Source organism: Ictalurus furcatus, chromosome 27, assembly GCF_023375685.1.
Source record: "Ictalurus furcatus strain D&B chromosome 27, Billie_1.0, whole genome shotgun sequence".
Taxonomy (NCBI): domain Eukaryota; kingdom Metazoa; phylum Chordata; class Actinopteri; order Siluriformes; family Ictaluridae; genus Ictalurus; species Ictalurus furcatus.
Genome location: NC_071281.1, coordinates 17,734,108 through 17,755,349, shown reverse-complemented (window position 1 = coordinate 17,755,349; position 21,242 = coordinate 17,734,108). Strand labels below are relative to the sequence as shown.

General features: G+C 43.7%; 1 protein-coding gene across 4 annotated transcripts in view; it reads right to left on the bottom strand.

Annotated features, from left to right (window-relative positions):
• The window catches only part of phkb (phosphorylase kinase, beta), an 89,935-nt gene that overhangs the window by 35,403 nt on the left and 33,290 nt on the right, over positions 1-21,242 (bottom strand). For all 4 annotated transcript variants that reach the window (XM_053616773.1, XM_053616772.1, XM_053616771.1 and 1 more), the window contains 4 exons: positions 17,057-17,172; positions 10,486-10,549; positions 4,820-4,915; positions 3,216-3,413 (listed from right to left, as the gene is read on the bottom strand). In XM_053616773.1, the coding sequence (XP_053472748.1) occupies positions 3,216-3,413; positions 4,820-4,915; positions 10,486-10,549; positions 17,057-17,172 (474 nt within the window). The remainder of the gene's footprint in view (positions 1-3,215; positions 3,414-4,819; positions 4,916-10,485; positions 10,550-17,056; positions 17,173-21,242) is intronic.

Genomic DNA, 21,242 nt, shown 5'->3' with positions numbered 1-21,242 from the left:
GTGTGTGTGTGTGGATTACGCTTGCGATTCAGGCGGCCATATTTAGCAGCACGTTTCCACGCTGTAATTAAGACGAAGAGCTGCGAGCGTTCTCGGGTAAGCAGATTAACCACCGCCATCGCCGCGCTCGTTTCCAACATGAAATATTAAGCAGCGAGCGGATTAAAACCCCGCCTAAACTCTTAAAGTGAAGACGACGTGACAGAACGATGTTTTCTGGATGAAGAAAAGAGCGTAACCTTCTCAGACCGCCTCTCTCAAGACTTTTTTCTTCCCCCCATCACGGCTGCCGATCTCGATCACGATCTCGCCGATGACGGATAAGAGCGAGAGATTACGGTGTAATGAAATAAAGGAGGTTAATTGGACCGGTCTCGCATCGTCAGCGAGTCTCGCTTAAGCCGCTTCAGGAGCGAAACGGTGAGCGCTGGCAGCGATCTGCTCCATCTGACGAGAAAATAACGAAATTAATTCACGGCTGGAAAAGCAATCTGAGCGAAAGGCTCTGTTCCTCCAGGCTTTAAACGTCCTCGATTTTAGAACGATTCACATTTAATCAGGAAATACACGAGTACACCGGCAGGGCCGACCAAAACAACAAGTGGACCACAATATTCGGGTTTTTTCTGATTATATCGCAGTTTCATCATTTCAGTTCAAATGAAATCTGGTTATTTCTTTCGTTGGGTTTGGTTGCAGCCAAAAATGCTTGATTTTTGTGCACGGGAATTTTATTTTGTGAAAAAATAAGTACACCCCATGGAAATCGTTGGGTTTTTTTGACATATTTGGACATCTTTGAAACAGTGCCTATTAATAAAACAAGGACATTTTTTGTATCTTTTTCAATCATTTATTCAACAGAAATATCAATAGATGTGATATTCTTCGGTGGAAAAAGTAAGTACACCCTTGGCCTCAGAAGCTAGTATTGCGCTCTTTTAGCAGAAATAACTTGTAGCGCTTTGCAGAATTGTCCACCAGGCCTGCTGGGATTTTTTTACCACGCTTCCAGGCAATGTTGTCAGAGTCGCTGATGTTTGAGGGTTTTCCTGCATGTTCTGCCTGTTTCAAATCCCCCCACGACATTTCAATGCGATTCAAATCCAGGTTTGACTCGGCCGTTCCATAACCCTCCATTTCTTCTTCTTGAGCCGTTCCATGGTGGATTTGCTCGTGTGCTTGGGATCATTATCCTGTAGAAGAGGCCTGTTTTAGTTCAGCTTCAACTTTCAGACAAACGGTTTCACATTATCTTCAATCTTCAAAACACATCTCTTCTCCCAAGCATTTTAATCTAATTTATTACTATTGTCTGTCTTTATTTGGTTTTATTCTGTTTTCTATTTGACTTTTCTTTACTCTGTTCAGCACTTTGGTCAGCTTCACGGTGTTAAACGTGCTTTATAAATAAAATGTACTTACTTACTTACTTTCACGCACTCTTTGATATGATGCAGAATTCATAGTTGAACCAACGAATGCAAGCTGTCCAGTCCCTGAGGCAACGAAGCAACCCCAAACCATAACATTTCCACCACCGTGCTTCACAGTTGGTATGAGGTGCTTCTCCTGAAAATCTGTCTTTGGTCTGCACCAAACATGTCTGCTGTTACTGTGGCCAAACAGCTCTATCTTTGATTCGTCTGTCCAGAGGACATTATTCCAAAAGGCCCGGTCTTTACCTGTATGCTCATTGACAAACTGTAGTCTTGTGAAGGCTTTTTCCTGACACGCCTCCCATGCAGGTCAGATTTCTGCACTCTCTTTCTGATTGGAGAAGCGTGCACTTTCACACCAACAGCTGCACGACTTACTGCAGATCCTGTGATGAAATTTTGAGGTTCTCCTGGACAAACTGACAGGCGTTTGAAAATCTGCACCATTTGTAGATGACGTTCCTTACAGTGGAACGATGTATTTCAAACAATCTGGACATCTTTTTAAATCCTTCGCCAGGCTCATAGGCATCCACAACCTTTTTTTTCTGAAGGCCTTACAGAACTCTTTAGATCTTGGCATGATGACACCACACACCTCAATAACAAAGGGAACTCCAGACACTAGATATGAGAGGGGAATAAATAAGACCGGTTCCACCTGCACTCCCTAAACAGGTTCTAATCACCGGCACCCGATCTTCAACACCTGATTCTAATTATATGGATTTGAAGGTGTGATAAATGTAAGGGTGTACTTACTTTTTCCCTGTGACTGCCCCCTTTTTTTTTGTTCATTTAAATTGTGAAAATTACGACAAAATGTCGGTTGTATGCGTCATGTGATACTGTCGAGTGTATCAACTTCATTAATACGCACCGTTTCAAAGAGGATCAAATGTTCGCTTGTCCAAACATGTCAGAAATAAAGAGTTTCCATGGGGTTTTCACGAGACTGTAAGTGAGAACAGGAACTCGCCCGTTCCGTGGATGTTCGACCACGTTAAATGCGACTGTAAACGGATAAACAGCGTGACGTCATTCATAACTGTCCCCGTGGTGCAAGAGGAATAAAACCAAACAATAAAATTAAATCCGTCACTCGGTGTTTTACCGAAACGGTGGATTTTATTCACTACATACATGCGGAATATTGTGCACAGCTGTGTTTCTTGTGCTCATAAAGTCGATAAAAAAGATTAAACGTGTGTGTGTGTGTGTGTGTGTGATCCAGCTCTGTGTCTTACACTTACACTCTCTTTACAATTCCTCGTTAAATGCAAGCTCGTTAATTCCAGGAGGTCAACTGCTGCCGTTAATGAGCTGATTTACTCTGGTGTTAAACACTTTCAGCCTCTTCCATTCTGATTCATACACACTGAATTTATTCTTCGTCTAACTCTGCTCGACGGGATCGGATTTATCCCGCGCGCCGTCATTTTAAAGGGCAGCCGATGTAAATGAATCATTACTGGTTTAATAAGCGCATATATTAAATTTAAAAATAAAAAATGTTTAAACTCCCACCAGCATGGGTGCTAATGTATTTATTTTGAAAACGCTGAACTCAATTTAAACATTAGGTATAGCAGAATAACATTGCTGAACCTCTTTTATTTACACTAATAAATTACTGCATTTCCCGTCCTGTCTGTGGTTTCCGCTCTTTTTACAAACTTCGGTTTATTTTTCTAGCTATAATTTTCTGTCTAGCCGTCTCCTAGCTATCCGTCTGCTTTCTTCTCCATCCGCCACCACAGACCGTGTACTTCTTACCTTCATCTCAGCAGGTCTGTAGTATCTGCGGTTCATGTCCTCGTTTGCCGTCCTGTATCCGTCCCTCAGGAATCGTTTGAAGCCATATTTGCCTTTGAGCTTGCGGACGATTTTGTCCAGCGTCTGGCTGTAAAGGGCGTCGTCGTCCACGGCGAACGCCGGGTAGCTGATACAGGGCAAGAGGGCCGCATCCGTGTTCTGAAAATCAGCGTCAGAGAGGAACATCAGCCAGACGCACAGCGCAACACTTCCACGGGCGTGATATCGGTCCAGCTAGGATTACTTATCGTTTTTTTCTTTAGAAAACATGCACTTAAGATGTACAAAAGTAACGCGTGTGCGAGTGTGGGAGCGACTGTGTGGGCGCGAGAGTGACTGCGTGAATGTGAGACCGACTGCGGATGTGAGAGCGACTGTTTGAACGCGAGTGTGACTGTGTGGATGCGAGAGTGATTTGAGAGATTTGTGTGAAATTTGAGAGCGTGTATATGCAGAGTATTCACCTTGATGCGAGTGCGCTTGTGGGGATCCGAGAGCGTTCGCATAAATGCGAACGGTTTGTATGAATGCAACGTTTGTGTGGGTGTGAGAGAATTCATGTGGATGCGAGAGCGTTTGTGTGAAAGCGAGTGAGCTCGTGTGGATGCAGGAGTGACTGTTTGGATGCGAGAGCGGTTGTGTGAAAGCGAGTGAGCTCGTGTGGATGCACGAGTGACTGTTTGGATGCGAGAGCGGTTGTGTGAAAGCGAGTGAGCTCGTGTGGATGCACGAGTGACTGTTTGGATGCGAGAGCGGTTGTGTGAAAGCGAGTGAGCTCGTGTGGATGCACGAGTGACTGTTTGGATGCGAGAGCGGTTGTGTGAAAGCGAGTGAGCTCGTGTGGATGCACGAGTGACTGTTTGGATGCGAGAGCGGTTGTGTGAAAGCGAGTGAGCTCGTGTGGATGCACGAGTGACTGTTTGGATGCGAGAGCGGTTGTGTGAAAGCGAGTGAGCTCGTGTGGATGCACGAGTGACTGTTTGGATGCGAGAGCGGTTGTGTGAAAGCGAGTGAGCTCGTGTGGATGCACGAGTGACTGTTTGGATGCGAGAGCGGTTGTGTGAAAGCGAGTGAGCTCGTGTGGATGCACGAGTGACTGTTTGGATGCGAGAGCGGTTGTGTGAAAGCGAGTGAGCTCGTGTGGATGCACGAGTGACTGTTTGGATGTGAGAGCGGTTGTGTGAAAGCGAGTGAGCTCGTGTGGATGCAGAGTGACTGTTTGGATGTGAGAGCGGTTGTGTGAAAGCGAGTGAGCTCGTGTGGATGCACGAGTGACTGTTTGGATGTGAGAGCGGTTGTGTGAAAGCGAGTGAGCTCGTGTGGATGCATGAGTGACTGTTTGGATGTGAGAGTGGTTGTGTGGATGCAGAGCATTCACATTAATGCGAGAGCGTCTGAGTGAATGCAAGAACATTTGTTTGGATGCGAGAGCGTTTATTTGGATGCGAGAGCTATTGTGTGGGTGCAGAATGTTTGTATAAATTCGTTGTTATTAATCCCGTGTGTTTCCGTGGTACAAAATGGCGGCCGTATAGTTGTAAATGGCGCTGCGGATCAGAACTCACATGAGAGCGGGACTCTCGGGGTAGGAGGGAGCACAGCGTCTGTTTGTTACGGTTGTGAGCATCCAGATCCACAAATATCACAGACCAGGAGCATCCCTATACACACACACACACACACACACACACACACACACACGCACACACACATACACAGAGCCATGATTATGATTATTGTCATGTCTTTCAGTGTAGGAGACGTCCGCTGAGTCAGCTCCTACTGCTGCTGCTGCTGCTGATGATGATGATGATGATGATAGCGGAGGTTTTTTTTTTAAATCCGGAACAACAATACGAGCGAGATGACGTTTGGATCCCGCCGCCGTTTCAGCACCGTGATGAATGTGAGGTTTGGATTTCTATAAAAGATTATGATCCACTTTAGCAGCTTTATCCTTTTGCAGGTTTTGTCCAATTTAATCACAATGTTCCCTCAAAGCTGCGCACCTCCCAAACAACGACCCAAACTCACCGAGTTCACACTCTATTTTACTGAGATGGGACTGAATTTCAAAGCTGATGGGGGGGGTGTGTGTGTGTGTGTGTGTGTGTGTGTGTGTGTGTGCGTCAGGGTGCAGCTTACACACTGCAGCTTCCAATGTGTATTTGCACTTACACTTGCTGAAAAAAAAAGTGTGTCTTGATGAAACGGAACACCGCTCATGACAAATTTAGTCTTCACAGAATGTTAAACAGAACTCACACACACACACACTCTCACTCACTCACACTCACACACTCTCACTCACTCACACACACACACTCTCACTCACTCACACTCACACACTCTCACTCACACACTCTCACTCACACACACTCACTCACACACACTCACTCACACACACTCACTCACACACACTCACTCACACACTCACTCACACACTCACTCACACACTCACTCACACACTCACTCACACACTCACTCACACACACTCACACACTCACTCACACACACACTCACTCACACTCACACACTCACACACACACACACACACACACACACTCACACACACACACACACACACTCACACACACACTCACACACACACTCACACACACACTCACACACACACTCACACACACACTCACACACACACTCACACACTCACACACTCTCACACACTCTCACACACTCTCACACACTCTCACACACTCTCACACACTCTCACACACTCTCACACACTCTCACACACACACTCACACACACACTCACACACACACTCACACACACACACACTCACACACACACTCACACACACACTCACACACACACTCACACACACACTCACACACACACTCACACACACACTCACACACACACTCACACACACACTCACACACTCACTTTGGAAGGCAAGCTGCAAACAGTTTCCTTTAATATTATAATGGAGTTTAATGGAAAGAGTTTAACGGCATAATGGAGTTTAATGGAAAGAGTTTAACGGTGTAATGGAGTTTAATGGAAAGCGTTTAGCGGTGTAATGGAGTTTAATGGAAAGAGTTTGGCGGTGTACGGGAGTTTAATGGAAAGAGTTTGGCGGTGTAATGGAGTTTAATGGAAATGTTTTAACAGTCTAATGGAGTATAACTGGCAGCACCTAGCTGAAAAGCATTTTTATAAAAGGAGCAGGATGTCATCGGACGTATGCATGCACACACACACACACACACACACACACACACACACACACACACACTTCTGAAGCTCTAACGGAGGGAGGCGAGTGTTTAAAAGCCGCAGCGTTACACAGCGTTTCTGTGCTTCAGCACTCCGCTGTAGTGTTTTACTCTCCCATCAGTGAGGGTCTGATCCCTCAACATCAAGGGCACTCCAATCACTGCAGCATCACGCCCATTTATACCACTGTGTCCTGTCTGTGCCCACACACACACACACACACACACACACACACACACACAGCAGGTGCCATTTAGGGCAGCACTTCACCCATCAGAAAGCCAACAAAGAAGTGGAGTGGCTCTCCTGCTGGACGAGGAGGTTTCATAACACCCTGATTTATACCAGTGTGTGATTTTTAACTAAATGTGTGTAAGAGCGAGAACTGTGTGAGTGAAGAGGTGGAGTGTCACACCCACGCACACACACACACGCACACACACACACACACACACACAACTGCTGTATGTACTGTTTAAGAGAGGAGGATAATGATGCAATCCAGTTCTGAGATCTCTAATCAAGGGCTGCAGTTTAAAAGAGAACAGACAGACAGTTAGTGTTAGACAGATGGACGGAGAGATCAATAGACAGATAGAGGGACAGACAGGCAGAAGGACAGACAGACAGACAGATACATTCATGAACAGATGAAAGGAAAGACAGACAGCAAAACCAGCAGTCAGGCAGACGGATCAGATAAAAGGCAGACAGACAGAGAATCAGACAGACAGGTTCACAGAAAACCTGATAGACAGGCAGATAGATCCAAAGACAAAGACAGACAAGCGGACAGACAGATGGACAAGACACAGATCGCTCCACAGACAAACAGACAGATCAGTTAAATAAGCAGACAGACAGATAGACAGACAGAGGCAGTCAGGCAGACAGACACACAAATGATCGTGAATCAGACAAACGGGAAGATCAGATCCACAGGAAAACAGACAACTGGAGAATCAGACAGACAGGAAGATAGACAGACAGATCCACAAAGAAGCTGAGAGACAAGCAGACAGACAGAAATACAGACAGACAGATGAGAAAGACAGATCCACAGGGAAAAAACCCTCACAGACAGACAGACACTCTGACAGACAGGTAGAAACATTCACGGACAAACAGACAAACAGACAGACAGACAGACAGACAGACAAGATAGGCAGATAGACAGGCAGACAGCTAGACAGATGAAGCAAGACAAACGATCAGATAAATAAACCGACAGACAGCAGATCTGCAGACTCACCTCTTCACTAAACTGATAAAACCCTTCAGCTCGGACTGTTTTTCTTTCGTTCCTCTCTAACGAGGGTTTGAGCTCGACCCTCATCCATCTGCACCAGCATGAGGATGCTTCTGATGGAGGGCACGAAACACTTCTGTGCAGCACTGTGAATAAGTAAGTGCACCTGCTAAACGGAGAGATATCACGCCAGTGTGAATCTGCACAGACGTCACACTCACAGCAGCGGCGTCTGTCGAAGACGAATCCTTAACGACACGCTTCTGAGGGTCATTTCGGATTAAAACACCGCACGGTATACCCACAATACCGTGGCAAACAATTACCACGATATAAATATCGCATAAACGCCGCAAATTCATTAGCATACGGGCCTGGATGCAACAAACCGCTTCCTTAAATAAAGTCAGGGAGGACTTCTCCCACTTCTTCCTGATGCATTAATACAGAACCAATGCAGCTCACAGCTTTTTCCTCAACAAGAAAACAAATTAATCTTCTTAACGACTTCGGGGGTAAAAGCAGACGCTAAATCAGAGCTAAAGGAGATCCTATCATTCATCAGACACGCAGGTGACGTAGTCCGCCGTTAAACCGAGATCCCTCGGCGCTGACGTACACGACGCCATCAGAACGTCATTTACACAAAACCGTGGTTTCTCCAAAAGGATAAAGACGCGGTGAGAAAACGTCCTTCTACTATACTTCAGTCCCAGAAACCGTCTTTTAAACCTGTACTGAAGTCTAAAGCTGTAATATACCAGCGCATACTGCTTTATCAAACGCGCATTATCGACACCACAGGAAGTGTTTTTATATTACAGAATGACAGATAAGGAAGAGGACACATCACGGTGCGACAGAATAAACGTTATCCGATATCAGGGCACTTCAGAGGTGCCGTTTGCTTGACTCATGCTTATACACTACATTTATAAATAGAACTTTTATATGTATACGTTTTATTTCATCATAACGTGATCATATACGCTCGCTCGGATACGTTACTGTTTCTATGGTAACAGCTCGTTCACAGACCCTCCAGAAGTTTTCTGTAAGGAGAAACGTGTTTACGTAATATTGACGGAAGAAGTCTCCAGTGTTGGGGCTTTGTGAGGGTCGGAGGTGAAGATGTACGTTTACGTTTTCTGACATCTTCGGGACGGAGGAGTTTACACTTTGCTCATATTAACTTCGAGAGAGAGAGAGAGAGAGAGAGAGAGAGAGAGAGAGAGAGAGAGAGAGAGAGAGAGAGAATAAAGCGAGGCTGGTGAGGGAGCGATTGTTTAAAGCTGCTGTAACGTATTATTCTTTAATAAATTAAATGTGTAATCATTGTGAAACTGCTGTTGCTATGGTTACATGTCAGAGGGTTATTATTTCCGTGGGGTTTTTTTTTTAGTCACCTTTGATTAAAATGTTTATACACACACACACACACACACACACACACACACACACACACACACACACGCACGTCTACATATCATTCTGTTCTGCGTAGTTAAAATGAAAATTTGTTTAAATATAACACAATTGCATAAATAGTCCTCTCTGCAGAAAAAAAGACCAGATCCAACTCTAAAACCTTAACCCTTAACCCCTAACCCAGAAGACACTCTATAGCAGGGAACAGCGCACTTAACAGTACCACAAACACACAGAGTTGACTCCACACCCACCCTCCACCACTCTACCCAGGTATGAGGAGCTGGGTCAAATCCAACTCCACCCCCTGGACTTTTGGTCCAACTCTGTCAAGGTAGGAGGAGCTGGATCAGGTCTGACTCCACCCCCTGGACCTTTGGTTTGACTATGGCCAGATAGGAGGAGCTGGATCAGGTCTGACTCCACCCCCTGGACCTTTGGTTTGACTACGGCCAGGTAGGAGGAGCTGGATCAATTCCGACTCCACCCCAAAACCTTTGGTAAAACTTCGTCCAGGCAGGAGGACCTGAATCAGTTCCGACTGCACCCCTGGACCTTTGGTTTACTTCCATCCTGCTATGAGGAGCTAGATCAAACACGACTCCACCCCATGGACCTTTAGTTCAACTCTGGCCAGGTAGGAAGACCTGGATCAAATATGACTCCACCCCCTGGACCTTTGGTTTGACCCTGGCCAGGTAGGAGGAGCTGGATCAAATATGACTCCACCCCCTGGACTTTTGGTTCGACTCTGCCCGGGTAGGAGAAACTAAATCATGTCCGACTCCACCCCCTGGACCTTTGGGTTCGACTATAGCCAGGTACAGTGTTACACCGTCAGGAGCTGGATCAGGTTCGACTCCACCCCCCTGAATTTGTGCCTAAACCGTTACTTTAGATTGTTACAGTGTGACTGCTCGGTACTTTGACTCAGATGGATTTCGACACATCTGATGTAATTATAACTGGATATGGGCCATGGTCAAAAATATCAATAGTCCAAGACATACTCGGAAGGTGCGTGCTGGTTTTGTGTAAAGTTACCCTAATTAATACTATATACACATTACTACTAAACAGTTTAAAATGTATGTATTTCGTTATAAAGGAAATCTTAACTAATAATAATGATTAACTCTTATTACACAATATTATTATTTCACGTTCCATCCCAACATAATCATATCCTTTTGTAAACTAAGAGGAAATGCCTTGATGAATTATAATACCAGGGATTTATTACATCATTACATACCCTCATTGATGTAGAAATGAATAAAGTTTCATTAAGGAAGAACTCTGAATCAGTCCTACCTGATTTCCAAACAGGTTGAAACCGTTGATGGCCTCGAGAGCTGCTTTGGCGAGTCCCACAGAACTACAAAGGAAAGCCAAGGACAGATCAGCGGCGTGATCGATTTTAGAGGTTACTCTTTTAAGTTAAAAAAAAGCACAGCGCGTCTGCCATTTCTGAGCACTTAGTGAGCGAAAGAGCATCTTTTGTTCTTGGATATCAATATACATAACCGCTCCGACCCACAGTCGCCTTCTTTTGAAGTTAAACAAAGCGCAGATTTTCTGCCATTTTGGCTTCGTCTCTAGTGACCGGAGCGCTGATGAGGCCAGGCGTAATGCTCCATGCAAAAGTGGTGAGAACGTGTTCCAGCGCGCAAAGTGGTGTAAAATCAATGTACAAAAAAATAAAATAAATAAAATAAAAACAGAGAATGAAGTGTGAGGTGATTCTGGATATAGGAGGACATGGAAGAAGCGGTCAGATCCTTCCTGGTCATTTAGTACCGCAATCGAGCACGAGCGGTTCTGGAGTGCTATCGATTAGCAAAACGGCATAAATACACGGAGAGGTGAGGGCTGAAAATGTGATTCTAACAGCAAGAAACATGTTTATATTCTTCTGTAATTGGGAAGGACTGAACAACTTGAGATGCATCGGTCTGAGCTTTGAAGATAATAAATAAATAAATAAATAAATAAATAAATAAATAACAACAACTTTTCCAATCACGTAACTTTCACTGGGAAATTTCACTAACTATAGCTGCCTCAGTAATAACGTAACCGCGGCCGCCTCGGTAATAACGTAACCTCGGCCGCCTCGGTAATAGCGTAACCTCGGCCGCCTCGGTAATAGCGTAACCTCGGCCGCCTCGGTAATAGCGTAACCTCGGCCGCCTCGGTAATAGCGTAACCTCGGCCGCCTCGGTAATAGCGTAACCTCGGCCGCCTCGGTAATAGCGTAACCTCGGCCGCCTCGGTAATAGCGTAACCTCGGCCGCCTCGGTAATAGCGTAACCTCGGCCGCCTCGGTAATAGCGTAACCTCGGCCGCCTCGGTAATAGCGTAACCTCGGCCGCCTCGGTAATAGCGTAACCGCGGCCGCCTCGGTAATAGCGTAACCTCGGCCGCCTCGGTAATAGCGTAACCTCGGCCGCCTCGGTAATAGCGTAACATTGGCCGCCTCGGTAATAGCGTAACCTCGGCCGCCTCGGTAATATCGTAACCTCGGCCGCCTCGGTAATAACGTAACCTCGGCCGCCTCAGTAATAACGTAACCTCGGCTGCCTCAGCAACAGTGTAACTTTGGCTGCCTCAGTAATAACGTAACCACAGCTGCCTCAGTAATAACTTAACCTCGGCCGCCTCAGTAACAGTGTAACTTTGGCCGCCTCAGTAATAACGTAACCGCGGCCGCCTCAGTAACAACGTAACCGCGGTTACGTTACGTAACCGCCTCAGTAATAACGTAACCGCGGCCGCCTCAGTAATAACGTATCCGCGGCCGCCTCAGTAATAACGTAACCGCGGCCGCCTCAGTAATAACGTAACCTCGGCCGCCTCAGTAATAACGTAACCTCGGCCGCCTCAGTAATAACGTAACCTCGGCCGCCTCAGTAATAACGTAACCTCGGCCGCCTCAGCAACAGTGTAACTTTGGCTGCCTCAGTAATAACTTAACCTTGGCCGCCTCAGTAACAGTGTAACTTTGGCCGCCTCAGTAATAACGTAACCGCGGCCGCCTCAGTAATTACGTAACCGCGGTTACGTTACGTAACCGCCTCAGTAATAACGTAACCGCGGCCGCCTCGGTAATAACGTAACCGCGGCCGCCTCGGTAATAACGTAACCTCGGCCGCCTCGGTAATAGCGTAACCGCGGCCGCCTCGGTAATAGCGTAACCTCGGCCGCCTCGGTAATAGCGTAACCTCGGCCGCCTCGGTAATAGCGTAACCTCGGCCGCCTCGGTAATAGCGTAACCTCGGCCGCCTCGGTAATAGCGTAACCTCGGCCGCCTCAGTAACAGTGTAACTTTGGCTGCCTCAGTAATAACGTAACCACGGCTGCCTCAGTAATAACGTAACCTCGGCCGCCTCAGTAATAACGTAACCGCGGCCGCCTCAGTAACAGTGTAACTTTGGCTGCCTCAGTAATAACGTAGTAATGGTAGCCAACTCTCCAAAAATATACCACAATATTTGAAGAGGATTATTTGAGAAACATGTAACATGACACTTAGGTTTTCTAACAAACTGCCAGCAGAAGTGTAGTGCTGCATTTAAAAATAAACTTTTAAACCATTTTAAAGATTAAATACAGTCGAAAACTTGAACGTGAAATCAGTTGCTTCTGGAGTTTATAGTCGTTCTGCTAGTATTGAAGACACTTATGTGACTACAGAACAAATTTACTGCCCAAGGATGAAATAGATCTTAACGCCTCACCCCTAATTTAGCTTTTTAGCATCACATTTTCTGCTGCAGATGTTTCTTAATGTTATTTCTCTCTAATCTCCACCTTTTTCTGGCATTAATTCTCCCCCATGAAGAGCGAAGATGACATAAGTGCTCATAAGTGCCCGAGTCTCTGCCAACAACCTCAGTTTAACTCCAGCTCCAAAATCTGGAACCAAGAACCGATACCATCAGGGGATTGGATTCAACAGCATCCGCTGAGTGATTAAAAGCAGGAAATCGTATTAAAGATTCCCTCTCTGGAAGACTGAAATGCTGGATACTGACAAAAACACAGGAGTCACATTAAGTCAGAAATTAATTAGTCGATAATTTTAAGTAAATTAATTAATACTTAAAGAGCCCAGCGTACGCTGGTAATGAAAAGCCCTGTGTGTTACAGCCAGTTAAAATTCCCCTCATGTCGTGTTTTCTTGGCCGGAGGTGAGCTGCTGAAACGCTCTGGGCTTTCACTCAGGGAAATCTGGCACCATGTTGGCGTAAACGCAAAGTGATGACTCACGCAGCAGCAAAATGACGTCCATTTGCTTTGTTCAGGTCTCCAGTGTGATGATTTAAGAAGTGTGCGGAAACATTTATCACCTTCCCCACACTGGATCTCTGCCCGAACCCAAACTCTCTCTCTCCCAGCGCTCTTTCTTCCACCTGCTGACGGCTCCGGCACGCGGCCCCGCTCGTTCATCACGCTCAGATTAGACAAGTCCGTGCTGATGAGCACACAATACGAACGCTCCTGTACGACTCTCAGAGGAGGCAAGGCTTCCAAAATGATGAATTTCCTTTTTAAAGTGAGAATACGTACTGTATAGTGTACACGTAACGTTCCCTGTCCTTCAGTATCAAACACACAAACGATCACTGCATGCTTAAATTCAAAGTCCAAGTTTAAACGAAATCCCCGTGAATCATTAGACTTATGCAGACTGCAGAAGCACAGAAGTCTTTCTGTCTTTCTTTCCTTCTTTTTTTTTTTTTTAAAGAAACACTTTAAAACAAATAGTATCAGATTATTAAATAATATTTTGTACTTATACTTAGGATTAATTTTAAATAGTAAAATTAAAAACTGAAGAAGAAATACTTCATCCGTGAGTTAAGATCTGACTTGCACACTTACAAACTTGTGTGACCTTTATTATATATGTTTATGATTGAACTGTGCATAGCATAAATATCTAAAAATAAACAAATAAATAAAAAAAGCTAAAGTAAATTAAAATATACAACTTTTAGTAAACGCTTAATAATAACTATATTTTAAAAACCTACATTGTTAGTCGCCCTGTACTACTACTACTACTACTACTACTAATAATAATAATAATAAGTTTTACTACTTGAACTTATTAAATGAAAGACTATAAAGCATGATAATAAATCATTTGCATAAGTGACATTTTGGGAGGAAAAAAAAAAGATAAAATAATAAAATAAAATTTCACCTACATAAATCACAAGTTAGGTATTACAGTGAGAAAAATCATTTATATATTATATACAAGTACAATAATTTTAATACATTTAAAATAAAAATAGGATGTTATTTAAATAAATAAATACAACTGCTTTGTAAAAAATCTTTTAAATTGTCACGGTTAAAATAAATTTAACAAATGTCTAATTAAATTGTAGGTTATGTATAAATTAGGCAGCAGAGTCATTTATTTTATTTTTTTGCATTATATATGTGCATTATAATTTATAAATGTGTGACTATGTATTATATATATTTTTTTAAACCAAATGAAGGAGTCGATTCTCTAATTGGCTCTCAGGTAAGACGCTGTGTAGTGGAGATAAGAAACAGCTATTGAATGGCTGTGTATTGATCCCATCATTTAAAATAAATAAATAAATAAATAAATAAATAAAGACAGACATTATATGTATTTTAAAAACAGCGAGACTCTGGAGTTTCACCAGCTTTCACTAATGTGAGTTCAGTTCCAGAGAGTTCTCATTTACTGAAAGTAGCAGAGCTGGAGACAACATCCGGTGTTAATATAATAATAATAATAATAATGATAATAATAATAATAATAATAATAATAATATTGTGGTTTTGGAGAGTGGGAGTAAAATATGTGCAATCACAGGAGTTAAAGAACAAGTGAAGGCTGTGTGAACAGGAAAGACAGGAGTTTTGCTCTTTTCCTCATAAAATTCTTCTAGATTTCTAGATGTTTCTACCACAGCTTACATTCTCAAATCTGATTGGTCAGAAGGTGTGTTATTTAAGTTATACAAACAAAGATATACAGATACATAGACAGACAGACAGATTACAGTCCCCTCTGAAAATATTGGGACGGCGAGGCCAATTTAATTGTTTTCACTGTAGAGTGAAGGCGTTTGGTTTTGAGATTAAAAGATGAACATGAGAAGAGAGTTTAGAATTTCAGCGTTTATTTCCTGGTATTTATATGTAGATGTGTTAAACGATATAGAACATTTTGTATCAGACCCCCCAATTTGAAGGAGAGCAAAAATATTGGAACATGTGACTGACGGGTGTTTCTTGTTCCCCAGGCGTGTCCTGTTAGATTGATTATTTAGACAATAAATAGCTCTGAACATCTACTCTTCAGTTTCACCTGTGAAGACCGCATTTGTTGGTAAAAAAGATAAACCAACAGGAAGATCGGAGAGCTGTCTAGGGGAGAAAAGTGAGCCGTTTTGAAGCTGAAAAAAAAAAAAAGAGGGAAAATGTATCAGCGCCATTGCAGAAACATTGGGTAAAGCCAATACAACAATTTGGAATATCCTGAAAAAGAAAGAAACCGCTGGTGTACTGAGGAACAGACACCGAACGGGTCGGCCAAGGAAAACAACAGCAGCTGATGACAGAAACATTGTGAGAGCTGTGAAGAAAAACCCAACAACAACAGTCAGTGACATCACCAACAACCTCCACAGGGCAGGGTGAAGGCATCACAATCCACCGTTTGAAGAAGACTTCGAGGGCAGAAATATAGAGGCCGTACCACAAGATGCAAACCACTCATCAGCAGTACGAGTCAGAAAGTCAGACTGCCAAAGTGTGGAGAAAGAAAGGATCTGCTCATGATCCAGAACATACAAGCTGATCTGTGGAACATGGTGGAGGTAGTGTCATGGCTTGGGCTTGCACGGCTGCTTCTGGAACATTCTCACTAATCTTTATTGATGATGAACTCATGATGGTAGCAGCAGAATGAATTCAGAAGTCTACAGGAACATTCTGTCTGCAGATTTACAGAGAAATGCCTCCAAATGAATCAGGAGGAACTTCATCATGCAGCAAGACAACGATCCAAAACACACTTCCACCTCAACACAGGACTTCATCAGGGGGAAAGTGGAAGGTTTTAGACTGGACAAGTCAATCACCAGACCTTCACCCAACTGATCAGCATCTCACCTCCTGAAGAGGAGACTGAAGGGAGAAACCCCCCGAAACAAACAACTACTGAAAGAAGCTGCAGGAAAAACCTGGAGAAGCTTCAGAGAAGAAGAAACCAGCAGTTTGGTGTCGGTGAGTCGCAGGAGTGATGACGTTACTGCAAGCAAGGGACACACAACCAAATATTAAGTGTTCTTTACTTTCATTTACTTCAAGACTATCTGTTCCTATACTTTTGCTCACCTAAAAACTGGGTGTTCCGATATAAAAGGGTTCTATGTTTTATGTTGTTTAACACGTCTAGATATAAACACCAGGAAATTAAAGCTGAAATAAAAGCCAAACTCTTGTCTCATCTCCATCTTTTGATCTCAAATCCAAATGTATTTACTGTCGAGCACAAACTAATGAATTAGCCGCGCTGTTCCGATAGTTTTGGAGGGGACTGCAGATAGGAAGGCAGATAGATAGATAGACAGACAGATATATTCAGTGTTTCAGTTCTTCTCATCATATCTAGTGTGTTATTTATCACTCACTGTTTTGTTGATTTTTATTTCCTTAGTGTGAGGAATCCGACGGCACTGAAGTGAGATATCTGACTGAGCAACTAGAACCAGTGCTGATATTTCAGATTGATAACATGAGTGCTATAAAGGAGTTATAAACATGTGAATAACTGTTACTGGGCCATGGCGCGGTGAATAAAGATGGCGGACGGCGTGTGACTCACCTGGAGTGCAGCTCTGTACTGCCGTTGTTGTATTTACTTCCTCTCTCCCACATGCCGAAGTCCGGGACGCGGTACACTCTCTCTACGCAAAAAACTAGGTTCTGGATGAAGGACACCTACACACACACACACACACACACACACACACACACACACACACACAGCTGATTATTTTAAATGACTGTTTTACACGTAATCCTGTGGGAATGTTTTTTTTTCTTACGTCCCCGTCAATCAGGTCGCAATTTGGGAGGACGAGCGAGAACACGGAGAACAAAACGTTGGTGAAAAATGAGTCTTGCTAGTGAGTGAATTTGAGGAGATTTAAGAAAATTCCCATTTTGCTGAAACTAATTTCAACAACAACAACAGGTCTCATTTAGAGAAAAGTTTGCGTGAATCAAACCAAACAGAGCCTATCCCAGAGGGCATGAGGCGGGGGACACCCTGGACGAGGAACCAACCCATCGCAGGGCACGTTCACACACCCATTCACGTGCTACGGACAATTTAGAGACACCAGTCAGCCTACAACGCACTAGGGGAGGAAACCGGAGTACCCGGAGGAAACCCATGAAGCACAGGAAGAACATGCAAACTGCACGCACGACGGTCAGAGGCGGGAATCGAACCCGTAACCCCGGAGATGCGAGGCAAACATGCTAACCACCAAGCACTAAGTCCTCCGTCAGCCTCCGTCTTAATCTAACCCAACCATCTAACACTAATCCCTAACATAACTTCCTAACTCTAACCCCAACCATCTAACCCTAATCCCTAACATAACCGTACCACTAACCCCATAACAGTAATCCCTAACATAACTTCCTAACTCTAACCCCAACCATCTAACCCTAATCCCTAACATAACCGTACCACTAACCCCATAACACTAATCCCTAACATAACTTCCTAACTCTACCCCAACCATGTAACCCTAATCCCTAACATAACCGTACCACTAACCCCATAACACTAATCCCTAACATAACTTCCTAACTCTACCCCAACCATCTAACCCTAATCCCTAACATAACCCTACCACTAACCCCATAACACTAATCCCTAACATAACTTCCTAACTCTAACCCCAACCATCTAACCCTAATCCCTAACATAACCGTACCACTAACCCCATAACACTAATCCCTAACATAACTTCCTAACTCTACCCCAACCATGTAACCCTAATCCCTAACATAACCGTACCACTAACCCCATAACACTAATCCCTAACATAACTTCCTAACTCTAACCCCAACCATCTAACCCTAATCCCTAACATAACCCTACCACTAACCCCATAACACTAATCCCTAACATAACTTCCTAACTCTAACCCCAACCATCTAACCCTAATCCCTAACATAACTCTACCTCTAACCCCATAACACTAATCCCTAACATAACTTCCTAACTCTACCCCAACCATCTAACCCTAATCCCTAACATAACCGTACCACTAACCCCATAACAGTAATCCCTAACATAACTCTACCTCTAACCCCATAACACTAATCCCTAACATAACTTCCTAACTCTAACCCCAACCATCTAACCCTAATCCCTAACATAACCGTACCACTAACCCCATAACACTAATCCCTAACATAACTTCCTAACTCTAACCCCAACCATCTAACCCTAATGCCTAACATAACCCTACCACTAACCCCATAACACTAATCCCTAACATAACTTCCTAACTCTACCCCAACCATCTAACCCTAATCCCTAACATAACCGTACCACTAACCCCATAACAGTAATCCCTAACATAACTTCCTAACTCTAACCCCAAACATCTAACCCTAATCCCTAACATAACCGTACCACTAACCCCATAACACTAATCCCTAACATAACTTCCTAACTCTAACCCCAACCATCTAACCCTAATGCCTAACATAACCCTACCACTAACCCCATAACACTAATCCCTAACATAACTTCCTAACTCTAACCCCAACCATCTAACCCTAATCCCTAACATAACTCTACCTCTAACCCCATAACACTAATCCCTAACATAACTTCCTAACTCTACCCCAACCATCTAACCCTAATCCCTAACATAACCGTACCACTAACCCCATAACAGTAATCCCTAACATAACTTCCTAACTCTAACCCCAAACATCTAACCCTAATCCCTAACATAACCGTACCACTAACCCCATAACACTAATCCCTAACATAACTTCCTAACTCTAACCCCAACCATCTAACCCTAATCCCTAACATAACCGTACCACTAACCCCATAACAGTAATCCCTAACATAACTTCCTAACTCTAACCCCAAACATCTAACCCTAATCCCTAACATAACCGTACCACTAACCCCATAACACTAATCCCTAACATAACTTCCTAACTCTAACCCCAACCATCTAACCCTAATCCCTAACATAACCGTACCACTAACCCCATAACAGTAATCCCTAACATAACTTCCTAACTCTAACCCCAACCATCTAACTCTAATCCCTAACATAACCGTACCACTAACCCCATAACAGTAATCCCTAACATAACTCTACCTCTAACCCCATAACACTAATGCCTAACATAACTTCCTAACTCTAACCCCAACCATCTAACCCTAATCCCTAACATAACCCTACCACTAACCCCATAACACTAATCCCTAACATAACTTCCTAACTCTAACCCCAACCATCTAACCCTAATCCCTAACATAACCGTACCACTAACCCCATAACAGTAATCCCTAACATAACTTCCTAACTCTAACCCCAACCATATAACCCTAATCCCTAACATAACCGTACCACTAACCCCATAACACTAATCCCTAACATAACTTCCTAACGCTAACCCCAACCATCTAATTCTAATCCCTAACATAACCGTACCACTAACCCCATAACACTAATCCCTAACATAACTTCCTAACTCTACCCCAACCATCTAACCCTAATCCCTAACATAACCGTACCACTAATCCCATAACAGTAATGCCTAACATAACTCTACCTCTAACCCCATAACACTAATCCCTAACATAACTTCCTAACTCTACCCCAACCATCTAACCCTAATCCCTAACATAACCGTACCACTAATCCCATAACAGTAATGCCTAACATAACTCTACCTCTAACCCCATAACACTAATCCAACATAACTTCCTAACTCTAACCCCAACCATATAACCCTAATCCCTAACATAACCGTACCACTAACCCCATAACACTAATCCCGAACCTATCTCTACCCCTAATCCTCTTCTCTTGAGTTTCTGCCTCCAAAGCTACAGTGAAAATGAACACCCTCCTCATCACCGTATGCATTACTGATAATAAGAAACTATTATAATCTACTCCGTTTAGCCGATACTAGCTAAGGTAGGACTTATCAGAGTGTTGCTATGGTTACAGTTTTATTTCTCCATACTTTTGTCCTGCAGTGAGACGTTTTTTAAGAATATACTGCAACATTCCCGACGCTATAAACACATTTACACCCCACAGTGCATTGTTGTTTTTTTACACATTTCTGTTGTGAACGCAGAGTCCTCGTGCATGACAAATGACCTACAGAACAGCGTTGCTTCACAGTACCAATTCATCACCCCCGTGTGTGTGTGTGTGTGTGTGTGTGTGTGTGTGTGTGTGTGTGTGTGTGTGTGTGTGTGTGTGGTGGCAGTGATTTCAGTGCAGTTCAGGAGCGTTCCCACATCGTGGCGTTAAAAATCGAGGCCACGGGAAACACTGCGGTGAGAATGATGATGAGTTCGGAGCGTGTAAATGTGGAAGTGTGTAATCACCGGGGAGAGAAATGAGTGACGAGGGCTTTAATTTAACACAAGGAAAGCGGCGAGGCCCTTACACACGGTGAAATGGGGCACGGAACAAGAGAAAGGAGGAGGGGAGACGGAGAAGGTTTTTATTTCAGGCTGTTTAACCTCTTCGTCTGCACAAAACCTTATTTCCTGGCCCTGTTTTATTCCATCTCTAAATGCCAGAACCATATGAATGATACAGTATATACATCACGATAATACGTGACCTCTGTGGAATTCTGGATTCTGATTGGTCAGAAGGTGTTGATTGAATTTTCTTTAACGGTAGCTCTAAGGCATTATGGTTTCTATAGTAACAGCTGGTTCACGGGGATTTGGAGGACGGACGCCCCACACGAACGGGTTCAGAAAAAGTCAG